The sequence below is a fragment of the Halichoeres trimaculatus genome, unplaced genomic scaffold (assembly GCF_033239565.1).
Source record: "Halichoeres trimaculatus isolate MK-OKI-2021-1 unplaced genomic scaffold, fHalTri1.1 fHalTri1_scaffold_11, whole genome shotgun sequence".
Classification (NCBI taxonomy): domain Eukaryota; kingdom Metazoa; phylum Chordata; class Actinopteri; order Labriformes; family Labridae; genus Halichoeres; species Halichoeres trimaculatus.
This window is the reverse complement of record NW_027437189.1, coordinates 25,391,864-25,409,193: the sequence shown is the minus strand read 5'-3', so window position 1 is coordinate 25,409,193 and position 17,330 is coordinate 25,391,864. Positions and strand designations below refer to the sequence as shown.

Here is a 17,330-nt window from a genome sequence, read left to right as displayed (position 1 = left end):
TGCTAATGAACTAAAACTGAAACAGCAATGTCTGTCAAGTTGGCTATATGTTCATGGACAGCAGGCGTCAATAAAATCAGGATTTGGTCTTTCATAAAACCTGAAGACCTTTGGGTTCTGTTATTCTTGATTTTATTAGAGAAATGGGGCCTTCACTGTCATGATACCAATTGGAATTAAAGCGGAAAGTTGTCAAGCTTTCATTATATAACTTTTGTGCTTCAATACTTATTGTTGTTGCTAACCTTGTATTTCCAAAAGAAAAAGAAAAAAAGCCTTCTGCTTTGTATAATTTATTACCCCCCACCCCTAAAAAATCCATTAACAACATCAACAAGAATCAACAGTTGTCAAGATTTGAAATTGCATACACCTCGTGCAAAAAAACAAACACGAACTATAGCACTGGTGTTAACATATCAAGCAAAGTAATAGATTTGCCTCACACATGGTGACTGATGATGAAGAGAATGTACAATGAATTACTGTGTAATACAAAAGCACTGAATAAAGGGCGTCAAATGTTGTGCTTTACTTTAACATCTTATACAGCAAGTGAAGAAAGTATATACACATTTAGGGAATGATTTAAAGCACAATATGATTGTAGTAATTGTAGTTGGCATTACTGTCTTTAGTAAATAGTTGAGAGGACAACTTCAAGTTTAAAATTTGATGAAATTCAGTGTGATAAAACATGATGGTGGGAGTTTTTATGCTTCTGTGGCTATTGTTGTTCATATATACTGTGCATGAAACAAACAAAACATCCAAACAACGCCTTAAAACTCAATTTTAGAAATGTAAAAAGTCATCTTCTAAATGTTAAAAGATACATGCTTCTGAGAAGTGTCACAACAGAGTGGTTGGAGCAGTCAGGTTTCTATTTGAATCTTTTGAAAAATTCAAAGGAAATTTGTTAAAAAAGGTAGAAATGTGCTTGTACGTATTTGTTATTCCTTCTTGGTCAGTCTGATACTAGCATTTCAGATCAGATATTTTTTTCATCTACTCTGGCTTATATCAAACCCTGAATAAAGAAGTGGGTAAAACACAATTATGCGTTTTTTTTTATGTATCATACCCATAGACTGTATGATTAATGGACGTAGTCTCCCCATTATCACCCCTCTGTTTGTAAAACAGATTTTTGAAGCAAATCGCTATTGCGGCCATATTGGAAGTAACAGGGGCTTCGAGTATAGCTATTGGGCGCCCTTCAGAGTCAGAGTTATAAAAAAATCCCCCCCCATACAGTGTGTGCCGATAGTAAGATTAGCGATTCAGACAGGAGACATTTTTGAACCAGGCTGAAAATGGGTTTTTTTCTGCTGTGAAAATGGCTTTTTTTGCTTGGTGTGTATGCAACTTCCAGTACTCCTGGAGCCAGCCTTGAGCTGTCACTCGAGAAACAGCAGATTTTAGTACTTCCGTATTGTCTCCTATTTTTAGACCTGAGGTTGCCGCTTGATCATACCACAGCTCATTAATAATTTTTAGTGATTTTAATGTACAACAGTTGTATGAACATAGATACACAATGAATGATGCGTCCACTCATGACGAAATCATCCACTCCAGTGTCCCTCTAGTCTGTTTGTAATGTCTGTGCTCAAACAGCTTTTAACACCTTTTTTTCCTGCTCTGATGTGTCTGTGTTTCCTCATGTTAGCATTTTCCTCTGTCCCTCTGTGGTTCCATTTATGCCATCTGCAGCCACCCTCAGCTGCCCCAGGTCCTCCTCAGAGCTGCAGGCGCTGTGCTGCATACCCCGTGAGAAAATCCTGCGACGTGATTGGGTGCTGAGGTCTAGTAAGTCAAAGGAGTCTGAGGAAAACAGACTATCCTCGCTCACCACACTGGAGGGGCGGCTGCGACGGCCATCGGAGCCCCCTGTGGCCTGGAGGAGTTCCTGCAGGGCCTCGGGGAATATTGCCCTGACTGGAGAGGGAGATGAATTGTGGCCATCAGGGAGATCAAGACTGCGAGAGAATTTGCCGTTTCGTTTTAGGATACCCTTCCTTCTTCTTACTGCTTCTGTACGCATGGTGGGGCTGTCCCCTGCTGCTGGGAGATGTGAGAGATTGTGCTGAGTGTCTGAGTAATCACCTACATCAGTTTCTTTATTTCTAGGTCCAGTTATGCTTCTTTCCGAAGAGGAGATGTACATTGACCCCCCACCACATAAGTTCTTTAGTATCCCCTTCTTTGGCATTTTTGAAGAAGGCTGACTGAATGATGAGGCAGGTGGAAGACTAGAGGAAAGGACTTCAGCATCTATGTGGGGAAGTGTGTGTGTTCGATAAGGCTGGGGAGGAGCATTGCAAGGTTGAGAGGAAGAGTTCTCGTTTGGGGGACTATGGAAGACTGAATCAAAACTCCTCTGGGGTTTTAGGATACCTTTAGGTTTCTTTCTTTCAACACTGGAGGTGGAGGCGATCATAACACAGGAGGCAGATGTTGTACAAGCATCTCCACAAGCACCAAGTGCAGTGTGGGGAATGGCATTCTCCTTTCTTGACTTCCTCACATTGGACATGCCTCCACGTCCTCTTCCTCCTCCCCCTCCATGGCTGCTCTTCAGAGGTAAGCTAAAATAAAAGGGGTGAGCCGTGGGCTGCGGTGGATAGGAGGAGTCTGAGGAGAGGGATCCTGGGTCAACAGTCATGTTGTTGGCAGCTGTTACTCGATTCTGCCAGTCAATGTAGCGAGCCAGCAGGGGGGAGGGGCACTCTTGTTGTGATGATGAGGCGCAGTCACACACACTCTCTTCAAAACCCCAGTTTACCCACCAGTGGTTGGCCACGTCCTCTATTGTGGCCCTCTCATCCACACGGACTGTCAGCAACCAGTCAATGAGAGCACAGGCATCTGGAGGGAGGAGAGGCGACAGATTTTCATTGCACCATTACTTACTACGACATAACCATAGATATAAAAATATGGAAAGTCTAGACATGCTGCTTGCCAAATAATAGAAACCCTAATTCCAAATAAGTTAGGATGCTGTGATAGGTTGACAAAACAGAATTTCTGGCCCAGAGAAGTTTACAGCACTTTTCGTATTTCATATGGTTTCTTCTCAGCATGGTGCAGTTTTTAAGTGATTTCCACTGAAGAGTCATGTCTCTTACTGATCCAGGAAAGATAGAAGATCCTGAATTTTCTTTCAGGGATAAATAAAGTACAGTCCATTCTAGGAGACTCAACCTCCTTAAAATGTCCTTTCAATACAAATTCATGTTATCAAACTGCTACAGATTAATGTCATTAGGGGGGAAATGTTCCTCCAGGTGTTTTATTTTAGCTTAACAAATACTTTTGAATCTTTTTTGGTCCCTTTCTTCTTTCTTTAGCATCTTTGGCTGGCATCAAGATTATGATGAGCGTATAATTTTCATTAAACATTTATTTGAAAACCATGGATCAGTGTTTATCAACATTTGACACAGCATCCCAGCATTTTGGAACAAGGGTATTGTAATACTTATATATCTTTTTTTTCAAGTGTACCAGAGGGGGGATTAGGTCGGCGGTAACGTCCTTGGCTGATCTGCTCTGTGAGTGTGTTGTGGCTAGCTCCATCAAACGGCATGCTGCTGTACACCAGGGCATACAGTAACACACCAAGCGCCCAGCAGTCCACCTAACAGAAAAACACATTGTCAAGTAACACAAGTGAGAAAACCCCTGCTTCAATGCAAAAGATGGCATAGCATACTGATAAATTTAAAACTTTATTTGAATTAAATTACAATCAGAGTCTCTGGGATTGTGTCTCATATTTGATTAACTTTAGAGGACAGATATTTACAAGGTAGTCCCATATGCAGTGGTCCAAAAATGAGGTCAACTTCATTTAAAACAGCTCTGATGATCTTTCATCAAACTTGTCATTGCTTAAGGTGCACTGTACATTGCATTGCATGTTATATAAAAGTGCATCAAATCAAGAATTTCTTAATATGAACAATGCACTTATGTAACTTTATAAAGCATGCTCATGTGGAAGCTGATTATAGCTGAGTGTGTTGACCCACCTCTGGCCCCTGATACGGCAGTCCTTTCACTATCTCTGGGGCAGCATAGAGTGGGCTACCACAGTACGTCTGCAGAAGATTGCCCTTCTGGAAATGATTGGAGAGGCCGAAGTCTGCCAGCTGAAAAAGCATAAAAAGAGACATTTCAATAAAGTATTCTGGGCCCTTTCACGTTACTGCTTCAGAGCCTGAATCAAACAATTAGTTTTTACATTTTTTTTTTATTTGTACAAAGCTATCACATGATCACAAGCTCTTTGTTTTCTTATTTACAGATAATCAACATTAAAGGGGCCGTATGGACTACCCTGTAAAGGTAGCATTTTCTGGGATAATGACTCTGCTTCCTATGAACACGTGCACCTACTGTTATGAGGACGTGACTCTTTGGCCAGTGTGACCACAAGTGTGCCGTACTCAGGCACGATTCACTTCTCTGCTTTGGCACGCTTCGGAGAGGTATGCTTTGGCGCGGTAAACTTTGTGCACGAGCACAAGCATGCGCATGCAACGAGGGCACTGCGTATAATCCATGACAGACTATTGCTGCAACCACTTCTCATGACAGTTGTTTAAATCAAAAATGGGGGTATTAGAGGGCTGTGTCGGACCACAAGATAAGCCAAAAAGTCACTAAAGTTGTACTAGTTTTCTCTGTGTTCATCACTCTAATGAGACTGCACTACTTGTAAACACTAGCTTCATGATGATGTAGACGGCTCAATCGCTTAAATACAGCACAGTTCAGATAGCCAGTGTGAGCACGCCCTTATTAAAGTGCATTTGTTTTGAAGCAAATAAATGGAGAACATATATTCTTTTTAACACTACTTTTCTTTGTTCAAGACAAATTTTTCCCAGACACAAAGCTACAAGGTTATGTATAACAGTTACGTTAATATATTGTTCAAAACGTGACAACAAGCAAACGTAAACTGAATATGTGCAGTAGTTTATTAGACGGCTGTACTAATTCTGGTTATGTCCTTCCAGCGCCCATCTACGAACTCCAATCTCACTGAGCAGAGCAAACATAACCTTGCTCTTCATTTTAAAAGCTCTAAAGTTTTAACAGACCACTGCAGAATAACCACTGCATTTGGGTTGGAATAAACATTATCACAAACTAAGCCCGTATTTTAGCCTGTGCTCCATCACTCTGTTCAGCTTTTATCTGCTCTCCTGTTCTTTTTCTTTATGCTAGTCTCGCTTCAGTGTCAACCATTACAACAAAAAATAATCAATTTTTTTCAGCAGAGAAAAACACTGCTAAACTTTGTTGGCTGGTTTGGTGTTGTCATGGGGATTTCTACATGCTGTAAATCAGAGGTCACCAACAGGATGCCTGGTCAAAGCACTGGTCACAAAAGAGCTGCTTTTAGAAATGTTTCCAGCCATCATTGTTGTGTAAATCATTAATAATATTCATGGAATAATTAACATTGGCAAGTGAGCAGTCTCTTCACATTGACCACAGATACAGAGAATTAGCATTTACAAAATCACTTGTTTTGATGCTGACAATCTCATTTTAAATCATGGATTATGACAAAACTCTCAAGCAAAACCACTGGGGGATCAGTTGGGCCATAAAAGTGGAACAGAGATAAACAAAAAAGAGAACAAGACTGTATTATTTAATTTTCATACAAGACACAAAACTATTTGACAGCAGTCCTCATATAAGACAACAGTAACAGTTATTGTAAAAGTAACATCCTCTGATTGCACCCTATGATTACACCTTTCTACTTTTACGAAGATAATGAACAAATTAAGTCTTTTTGCTCATTGAGGAATCTGCTTTGCATTAAGGTCATAAAGCCCTCAAAACTGAAACATTTATATCTAAGCACAAAGTATACGATATGGAAGATACACACATTAAAAACAACATTTCAAACACCAGACTTTAGGGATGGGTACCTTTTCACACTTGAAACAATACGGTACTGATGCTGGTACCTGGCAATTGGTACTAGTACTCAATGGTACCAATTTTTGGTACTTTTTTGTGTTTATGTGGTAAAAAATTTAATTTGTCTAAAAATAAAATGTTTTTTTTTTATTTAACATATTTGTTCCTCAGTGTATAACCTTATTATGCTGTGTTCATGTCCAGCACAGAAAATTACCTACTCTTCCACTCTCTCACAGTCAAAAGGATATATTTAGGTACCTAAATATGGTACCTTTTGATTTTTTGTGAATCGGTACCTGGTACTTTTGACAGAATTCGATCTGTACCTTTAATAGTACCTAATTCTATACCCATCCCTACCAGACAGCTTATTTAAAGGCCTTTAACATACTTTTGATCTGTGATTCTGCAAATCACATATCACTAAAGTATCATTATGTAACATGTGAAGGACATATTATGTTTTTTTCATAAGGGGTTGGTAATAAATAAAAAAAGCTCATGAGTTCCCCAGTTTTTCTACCATCTAGTATCACACCATTGTTCACTCTACTATTATGGTGTACAGCTAAAGCCCACAACCTCATGAGACATTATACTAATGAGTAAACTACACCCCCATCCAGATTCCTTTTCTGTGTGTTTGTATTGCAAACTCTCACCCATGCAGCAATAAAACTTGAAGCAACTCCCTTTAAAGGAAGTGAAAAAAGTGGGCATACTGAGCTTTTGCCAATGTAAGTGTGAGTGAGGTTAGTCAAGAGGGCCAAAAACATCAGGCTGCTTACACACGTAATGGAACAATCACTCACTCAAGGGCTATGAGAGCCATACGCAGACATACTGAGGCTCCTCTCTATCTGGAGAGATTATTAACACCAGCAGCAGCCCACTATCAGCTCCCCCAGTGTTAAAAATACTTAAAGTGACGCCTTTATTTCCGTGGAAATGAAGTTCAACATTGACCCCACACATTGACTAAGACACAGGGTGACATTGTCTGCAAAGCAGAAATAACACTCTGCAGGCTCAACATAAGAGTTGTTTATGCAGCTTTAAATTCAACAAGTTTCTGTGTTTGTATGCATACATCCTGCTGTGTAAATTCTGCTTCCTTGTTCTGCTCACATTTCAGACATTCCTCAGAGCTGGATGCTCATATTAGACACGCTCTTTCGTTCTAACATACAAACGAGTCGTGTACACGTGCCTGGGGATTACATGGACTGCTGTGAGAAGCCAGGTCTCTTGGACAGAAATGGACTGTTTTCTGAGTTTCTGGACTACCTGTTGAGATTCTTGTGATAAGTCATGTGAGTGGAAAGTAAAACTTGGTGCAACCACAAAAGAGTTTGGAGTCTGGAGTATGGTGTTTGGCTCTTTGGAGTTGACATTTAAATTGCCTGTGTGTTTAATAAATAAATCATCTGATCCAGTTTTATCGCAGGAGTCACTTTTTGTGTCCACATTACTTGATATATTAGTGAATCTTAAGACTTTTGGTTGACTTTCTGCCAATTAACAGGGCACTTTAAACCTCAAGCTTGATGTTTAGCTGGTAACAAATGTTCTTGACTGAATCACCTCCATGATTTCATTTGTGTTGCTCAATCTGCAAAATCTGCTGACTGTTTTTCAACAAAATGTGCATCTGTTGCACCATTTTTGCACTTAGAATTAGGCTAAGGAATTGTGACATCACTTCAAAACAAAAAAGTTGTGATTCACATTTTGGCCAGGGTTGTGCAGCCTAAATCCATGGTATGTGTTGTTTATTTCTGTTTAGAAAATTCAAACTATGACACAAGAAAAAGTTCCTGGTTGCTGGCTAAGCAAAACTTTAATAGGTCTTTGTCCCAGTGGCTTTGTGGATAAGACATTAACCATAGACCACACAGGTACGGTCGAAGTTAAAGTATACTAGTGCTATTCAATGAGTACCTTTTAAAAAGTCATTTTTACAAAGCGGAACTGTGAGGGCAAAATCTTGTTAGAATACACCATAATTAAAAATATGTTGATATTGTGTATTTGGTGCTTGCTAAACAACTATTACTTAATCAATCTTGTAAACAAAAATAAGACACTCAAGCACACTTCAGTCCTTTGTTCTAAAAACAAACCTTAATGTTAAGATCATACAGTTTTTAAATTGTGTTAATTTTAATCCACACCTCCAAACATCTTTCCACTGTTTGACCCTTCCTCCTCTACATGCCAAAAGACTGCTCTTGTGTAGACAGAACAGCCACATGGATTTCATAGGAGCTCTGTCACTTCCTGCTGCAGGTCTTTGGAGAGGCTGCTGTGGTGGGCCTGAGGTTAACAGTGAATTAGGAGCTGCTGAGAGGTTTGCACATGGCGTTGTCTTTTGATGGGCAGACAGAGCTGATTTAAATTAAAACCCTGTGATTGGCACGATTGCCACTGGATTCCCTGAATTCTTCCTTTGGCTGTGCACAGCTCCCATATAAGGAGAGGAATACCCAAATAAGGTGAAATAAAAGACCCCTGGATATTTTTATGGCTTGGCAGAGTGTTTGTGCTGGTTCAGTGTGCATAGCTTAACAACACATAAAAATGACTGTGGTTAGACAGAGTATGTTTTGTACAATGTATGTTCTGAATGTGCTATATTTAGGAGACAGTTGGATGATGTATTTCCTGTACTTTGTGAACCTTCATTCATTACTAGCTAAATATGCAATAAAAAATGGCTTAACTTTAACCATATCTGTCAGTTTTTCATTGTACTGTGTCTGCTTTTGGCTACAAAACAAGGGATCTTTGGGTGGTTCACTATAAAACACATTTTGTATTATTACAGTTTATATAACATGAGGGCCTAAACATGTCGACATGAGGTCCTAGCTTTTTTTTCCCTCAACAAATCTTGTGTTTTTGCCTGAGGTGCCTTTTTTCTCTTTTCTAAAACATGGAGATTGCACTAGCTGGGTGTACAGGCTCAGTTTGTGTGTTACTCTTACCTTTACATTCAAGTCTTCACCTAACAGGATGTTCTCCAGCTTGAGGTCACGATGCACAACACCACTCTGCAGGATAAAAAAAAGGCACATTAGATCCTGCACTGATTCCCTCCATCTGCACAGTCTAATACTTTCTCTCAGCATGAAAAAGACATCAAAAGTTTACAACAAACTACAAACCTTTTTTTTCTTTTGTTTATATATTTAAAACCATTAACATTCCACTTGGGTCTCATGTCGCAGGACAACGTGGTCAGTGTGCCGCAGAGCCTTGAGAAAGGCTCTCAGTTTGTTTAATCATCTACAGGCATGAGGAAGTGCTTTGTTTGGGTTAATTCATCTGATGAGATGCGATTTGATCTCTTAATGGTGTTAAGCACCTGGAGACCAATGAGAGGCCACAGAGTGTTGAAAGCTGGTTTTTAGAAGAAGTAAAAGTAAGAAGTTCACTCTTGATTGTTTCAGTGACATGAGAAACTGAAGCCAGTCGTAAGAACAGACAACACTCCTGTAGTTATCTGTGGCCACCCAAGAAGCCAGGCTGCTTCAATGAGCCTCTTTTTTTGATAGTTAGACCATCATTAGAGGACTTTAAGTGGAGTCTGTGTGTGTGTGTGTGTGTGTGTGTGTGTGTGTGTGTGTGTGTGTGTGTATCCAAGGCAGAGTTATGCAAAGAAAAGAGAGCGATATCAAGAATGTAATTAACTGGGTCATTATTCTGGCTTTTTTTGAATAACATTGACCAGATCAGGGAAAAGTTTAAAAAAAGAAGAAGCAGCAGCAGATGAGTGAATTATTTTCATTCTTCTTATAAAGCCTCAGCGAGCTATCCATGTGCCCTGCATACCTCAGAGGCACAGTCAATTATTCATTCATGCTGGAACATCTATGTCTATTTTGGGACGATATCTGAGGGCACGAATTGCACGTCCCTGCTTACTTTAAAGCTGTGGGAGCTGAATAAAAGCTTCACAGTGTGATGCATGGTATTCAACTACAAAAATATGAGTGATGTATCAACAAAGACATCTCCATTTGCACAGATCATCTCTTTAACTGGGTGGCATTTTAAGGATTAATGCATTTCTGTGATAAATCCTGCTGCACCGCTGCTAACTAAATGTAAACAGGAAACAAAAACAGTGGTTTATTCCTGCAGCTTTGCAGAAAATCGGAGGCAGCTTAATTTTGCAACGTGTTTGTTAAATGTGTCAGTGTGTGACTGTGAAAAACATTCAAGGGATAATGCGCTCTTAACCCAGAGAGATCTGAAACATAAGTCAAGTTTTCCTGAAGGATTTCCTGATTAAGATTTAGTGGATTAGGTGGCACACAGTGAAATACTGCTGCATGTAGATTTGCACGTGCCGCATGTTGTTCCAAAACTTATACTGCATTCCAGTGGTGTACTCGGAGACTGTATGTGTTTACAGTTTGTGTGTGTGTGTGTGCGTATGTGTGTGTGTTAGAGGACCTTGTGGCAGTAGTGGACAGCAGATGTGATCTGTCTGAAGATGCTTCTAGCTTCTGTTTCTGAAAGTCTTCTTCTCTCCTGAATGTAATCATACAGTTCTCCCCTTTTGGCGTACTCCATCACAATCACAATCTTATCCCGGCTCTCGAACACTGAAAGGAACACAGAGTGCACATTTACAATAAAAAATAATGCACAACAGATTTAGTGTCAGAGAGTGTCTTAAATCTTTGCTAAACAACAAGAGATGCTGTCATGCTGAAGTAGAAGTGAAGCGAAAAAGAAGCTGGAAGTTTGATACGTGTGGATAAAAGAACAGTGGACAGTAAAACTAACACACTTGTCTACATACCCCCAAACCATGCACACAAGATCCTCACATAGTTTACCACCTGAAATTCTCTGATTTAGAACTGGAAAGTTAAAATGAGCAGGCTTGTTTGATCTAGGTGTACCCCTTATCTATGTTTATATCTGCCCAAATACAAAATGTGACCTAGAAATGTCCCATTCCTACCCCTCAAAGTTGACATAATTCTTTATTTTCTTGCTTATTGTCAATTAATCCCAAGGAATGACACCAATTATGCCCCAAATCTAAAATCAGTTCACAATTATGCCTTTTTTCTTTTAAATCTCTCCTTTAAAGGTGCTTTAAGGACTATCCAGTGGGTTTTTTCTGGGATAATGCCTCAGTCTTCAATGGGCACCATCATCTACTGTCGTGAAGATGTGACTCTTGCCAAGAAGTAAATTTGTTTTGGAAGCAAATTAATTGAGAGCACACCTTTTTTTTAACAGTACTTTTTCTTTTTTTAAGACAACTTATTAACATCCTAGCAGTACTCATCTAACAATTACAACCTCACTAAGCAGAGCTAAAGCAACCTCACTCTTCATTTTATTGATAGACTCAAGTCTGAACAGACCACTGCAGAATAACTGCTGACTGTGGGTTGGAATGGACATTATCACAAGCAGCTTAAACTGTGTTTTAACAAAATACATTTTTAGCACAGGAAAGGGTCTCACATCCCACTGCTAAACTGGTTAGCATTGAGCCATTAAATGGACTTTCAGTCTACATGCCATAATGGATTTGTGTTTGAATCGTCCACAGATACAAGAAAAATTGCATTTATGAATACTTTTATTTAATATTGCTTATTAAATCAGGTTTCCTGACCAGAGATAAAATTTCCTCCTTTTGCTTCAAATAAATTTCTATATTTCCTTTGACTCATGTGTGCACTTCAGTGTTATGCTTGCAGACCTACCCTCATGGAAGCGTATGATGTTGGGGTGTCTAAGTGAAGAGGTGATCTCAATCTCTCTCTGAATGTGAATTCTGTCCAGCTCGTCTGTGATGCGCTCCTTGCGGATCGACTTTATTGCCACCTGAGAGAGAGGACACATGATAGAGTCAGTATATGCTGTTCATCTTTTCTATAGTGTACACAAGTGGATGCTGAACAACCTAATGAGGAAAAAATGCTCAATAGATACTGATACAAACACAAAAAAATCAGCATAAATGAAGAGATATCTGTAACCTTACACAACCATGTATGTCAGATTGTACAAGTTTTGTACGAGTTTTGTGGAAGTTTACCCATCTCATACTCAAAACTTCAAGGTACAGCAAGGAAACTTTGGGCTTTTTGCATACCCTGTCTCTCTGCTGAACTTGTCTTGTGCACATTTCTCTTTTCTTTATAACAGCAGATCTCATCAAGATTTACTTTCACAGTGTATCACTCTGCAAATATTAAGTGGAAAATTTGCAATGAAAGACTCTCTAACTCACTTTGCCTAACACTCCTTAGCAGGGGTTTCAGGCATCAGAAATAACTCCATGGCTAATGTCAGCTTTTACATGATATCAGCCTATAATGGGGCATAAATATTATTTTTAGTCTGTTATAAAACCAGTATTGCATGTGCATATATGAAGACAAAGAACTGTTGGTAGAATCACACACACACACACACACACACACACACACACACACACACACACACACACACACACACACACACACACACACACTGGCATATTTATATACACACATAAAATCTCTGGGCATTAGTGGTGATTATGGAGGTTTTAAGGGCAGGGTGTTGAGCGCACGTCTGCTACGAACACAGCACTCTCTGAAGGTTGACAGCTGCACTGTTCACACTCTGCTCCATTAATCCCAGGCCTTCGCTGTACCCTGAGGTAACCCCCAAACAACCAACATATGCATACACACCAAAGCAGACAACACAACAGGAGCCCTTAAATCTAACTGGAGAGAGCTAATGCCACTAAAGTGGCACGAAAAAGACAAGACAGGAGAACACAACCAACAACATGGTGTCCTATTTAAACACAAAGACCACAAAATAGGACATCAGAAGACTGAGAGGTGTTGTATAATTTGTCAATAAGGCCACAGATCAGTTTTATTGTGTCAGCCTTTACAGTGCAGTGAAGAAGACAAGTCCTCTGCTGGGTCACAACACCAGAATTCTCAGCTGCTGGAATGAAAACGTCTATGAGACATTATAGGACATGGTCACACGCTCCATCAACCACAATGATTACACAACATAACTCAACTATACTCCAGGGAACTCCCACTGTTGACTGTAACCTTTTCTGCTCAGTGTGATGCTGTGAGCAACAGAAAGTTTTCGGGGGTTTGTGCTGAATACAAGAACCTTTCTCACATCAGCAGAGACTCCAGACTGATTCGGCACGAGAGCTGGGTGCTAGGTCAGAGATTAAGCCACACATATTCAGTGGCTGTCTGATGACTGGCACATATCCAAGCTCGAAGCTAATAACATGTGAATGCTTGCATGCTCATGACTGTTTTCTGACCCAAATACCTGCTGGCTGGGGAAAAAGAAAGAAGAGAAGGGGAGAGTATGAAGTAAGCTGCAGGGAAGATCAGCTAACGGGGCAAGTGAAAAAAAACATGGATGAGACACTAAGCACAGAAACTCTTACTTACCCCTGGATCTGGCATTATTGTCTGTTCAACAGGGCACAGTGAAAAGAGACTTTGGTCACTGTTTAGCTTTTGGAGTACTGGAATTATTTTTAAAGATATATTCCCAAGGGGATGAGTAGGTTTGAATGTGCAGATCTCTGAATACAAATGCGCTGCATGTGCATCATACCCAACTAACACTGGTTCATTGTTCATCCAAATAATGCACTGCTTGTGTGATACTGACCAAAATCTGCAAGCTGTGAGTGAATGTTTATAGGAAACAGAAGACACAATATGCATGACTCATCTTATCGAGAAAGTCAATTTTATATGGGCCAGGGTCAAACTGGGCGGCGCATGCATGTGGACTTTTATCCCCTTTAAATTTTCTGCAGAAGTTTTAAAACCTGTTACTAACAAATCAACTGCATGGGTTGTATTTCAAAAGGGTCATGATAGAGGTCTGGGTGGCTGCTCACTTACTTCCTGTCCTATTATTCTCATGTGCAAACCCCAGCACACACAGATACACAAATCCCAAGAGCCTGAGCATCACTTAAGATCCTTGCAGCATCTGTGAACGATTTAACAGCAGGATTACACAGGCTTCTTGCCAAATAGACCCCTGACCTCAAGATGCAGCTACACACGCACACACTGTCCCCTACCATAACTACAGACCTTAGCTACATCCTGCGTGTCAATGATGTGAAATAGTGAATGACCAAATACAGACACACAGAGATATTTTATCAATACCGACATGCTAATGTTCTCATTCCAAAACATACATGTGTACACTGCTCTAAAACAGACAAAATATAGCAATAGTTTGGCAATAGAAAACTGTCATGCAGATGGATATAATACAGAAAGATGCGAGAGTCAATCAGAGATTAAGAGGTGCTTAACATCAGATTTTTTTCTCCATTAAAATGCCCATTCTGTAAACTCTGACCAGGATTTTAGTGATAAAATTTGACTCAAAAAAGCATCTTAAATCTAATGTCAGCTACATTTTAGCTTGCCAAAACACAGTTTTTACATTAACATACCAGAAAAAACATTGTTTTGTTTTATAATGTGAACTGAAAGGGTTGTTCTGATGGGAACATTTAGACATTGTAGGGTGGGAAGTCTTAAACACATGCAAAAGAAGAGAAATGAGCTTAAATCCAGACATTTGAGCAGATTAGCTCCACCTGGGTAGACAGACAGTACCCCAAAAGCTTGTGTCATTTTTGCTGAATAGTGGTTTTAAGGAAACTGAAAACACTGGAACTACATGGCCAGCTAACAAAGCTACATTGTAAAAAGGTTATTTTGAAATGCCATTTCTTTACTTTTGCAGTTTACAATAAGATCCTTTTGATATAATGGTAAAATACTGTTAAGAATAAAGTACTCAGTAACATGTATCAGAGAAGATTGACAGTTTTGTTTTTCTTCTTTGAAAACAGAGGCCATAGTTATTTTTTCAACATCTTTTCAGCAGGAAAAGGTTCAGTGTGAAGACAGCTGTCTAATCTGTATGTTAAACTTGGCTGATCATGTATTAGCTACTCTTCCTGTTCATAAAGTTAAAATAATTTTGTTATAATTCTCTGTTATAACAACAACTGAAAAATACATTGACAATTATTTTGAAGACGTTAAAGAGTGTCTCTGGGGCAGTCCATTACAGCAAGAATGTATCTGTTGTGGGGGTTTGCCTCACAAAAGCAAATGAGGTGACTTTTTCTTTTCATATACAGGCTCACAAGTTTGAGACATCAGGTTTCAAGAAAAGTTATGTCATTTAAAAAAAAAAACATTAGAGCATACACTGTAAAAACTAGACACACTGTAATGTTATTTTTTCCACCGTGGTTAAACTTCAAGAAGCCCCTGAGCCAACATAAGCAACCTCCAGAGCACATGAAAGACCGTCTATTCATCATCCTTTCCTTCCATTTCCTCCTCTCTTCCCTCCTCTGTGCACTAAAACAGTCTCCTTCCCGCACTCAAACAACAGTCCCCTGCTCTTGTTTCCAAAAATAATGTCTGTTTTGTTTCAAAGAATCTTTGGTATGTGCTGGCTACTTGCTCAAAGAATTTAGCACTTTCCCCTTGTCCAATCAAGCCCACTAACCCTGCGTACCCCTTCCCCTCGCTCTCTCTCACACACACACACACGCACACACATCACTTCACATAACCTAGCTATTTCCTCTTTTTTTCCCATCACTCTGTAAATTCTTTATTAACCTGTCTATTGTTAGCTCCCTCGCTCACAGATAGTGCCAGTTTCACTGCATGCACACAGTTGAAGCTCTGCAAATCCAACAGTTTCAGTCTGATTGCAAATAACATTAAATATAAAAAGGAATGAAAACAAATAAATAAAAACAGGAGGTAATTTTTGGGTCAAGACTGACTCTTTGCACCCAAATCACATCAGAATGTGGGATTAAGGACCAGGATACAATATGTCAAGGGGAACAGACATAGACTATTGCATCTGCAATTCTGCGCAAGTGTGCTTTTGAAAGTGTGTCCGTGGGAAGGCCAGACTCCTATTGGAAAGAGACCTATTGTTGTAATTTCATCCCCTTGTTCAAGTGCTGAGTGAGTCAGACCAAAGGAATCTCAGCCTGGCAGCACAGGAAGCAAAAACTGTGCTCAGCATCAGCCCCATGAGCTCACCCACAAACACACACTTAAACACAGAAACAAGGCACCAAGAAGCCTGACTCCACCGACACATTAATATTTGATAACCAGTGTGCACAAAAAAGACGCAAGTGAGAGCAGCATGTCACATTATCTGTATTAAGCTCTTGAGTGAGCAGAAAAGGTTAAAGGTCCAATGGTTGAAAAAAACGGACCTATCATAATGCCCATAAATCATTCCTAATTGTTTTTCAACCTTAAATAGTTATACTTATAACATACATGTAAAGTTGCTGACAATAACAATTTGCTAAAGAGATATATGATAAATTACAATAATTATACCAACGATAAACACTAAATCAGACTAGCTGAATAAATTCCTAGAGATGAGTCAAAAACTGCCATTGTCAGAGTTTAAGAAACAGTTTGTGACACCCTATTTCTGAACTGAAAATTAATATTTGTCACCAGAACTGTATCCCACCCCAGTGCAATAGAGTAGCCTACTGAAGAATAAGAGCCTCTTTCTTCATTAATTTGGGTCTTGTTCACAAACACTCACCGTCCTAAGACTGGTCCTCTCCACCGCCTTCTTCACTTTGCCGTATGTGCCTTTCCCCAAAGTCTCCATCACCTCATAGCGGTGCTTTAAGTTGTGCTTGTGCTGATGCTTCTTCACTTCCATCGGCTCTGCTGTAGCAGTCTGTGCCCGGGTCCCAACCTCCATATCCGGTTTACTCTGTCTGTGTGCCGCACGCTGGCAGCCCATTATCGGGCATTCATCGCCGGCCTGACGGTCGCTGGATGCCGCCTCCTGCAGACAGCCGAGCTCGGAGTGGTTGCTGGTGTTCATTGCGCCTCTGCTGTCTGCTTCGCGTCTGCCCATCCTCTCTGAGCACCTGTCAGGAGCAGACGTCACCGGGACTGGTCTCCGAATGACTTTCAAGAAAGCTGTGAAAGTGTGACTAAAAAGTTGTCCATAGAGACTGCTGTAAAAGCAACAGACTAGTCTGATGGCTTGAAGATGAGCAGTCGGCCCATTAGGGCAACGCTGGCGCCGTCTTCTTTCTGTCCTCCTCTAACACAGCAACAGGAGCGATGGGAACCACACGCTCCGGAGCAATTTAAGGGGTGGAGTCTCCTCATTCCAATGCTTGCTCTCATAGCAACTTACCGGCGCGTCACACTCACTTGGGATCATTTCGGGTGTTTTTCGAGGGCACATTTTTAACCGGGAAGGCGGGAATGAAAACATGTATGTCATTTCTT

At 40.1% G+C, this 17,330-nt stretch overlaps 1 protein-coding gene across 1 annotated transcript; it reads right to left on the bottom strand.

Moving 5' to 3' along the window:
• Positions 1-285: 285 nt before the first annotated feature.
• Positions 286-17,152, bottom strand: LOC141798952 (NUAK family SNF1-like kinase 1). Its single transcript, XM_074680926.1, has 7 exons — positions 16,624-17,152; positions 11,700-11,820; positions 10,423-10,574; positions 8,949-9,014; positions 4,041-4,160; positions 3,514-3,646; positions 286-2,871 (listed from the first exon to the last, which is right to left on the bottom strand). Exons 1-7 carry the CDS (start codon positions 16,945-16,947, stop codon positions 1,664-1,666), a joined length of 2,124 nt encoding a protein of 707 aa, XP_074537027.1. The 5' UTR covers positions 16,948-17,152; the 3' UTR covers positions 286-1,663.
• Positions 17,153-17,330: the final 178 nt, after the last annotated feature.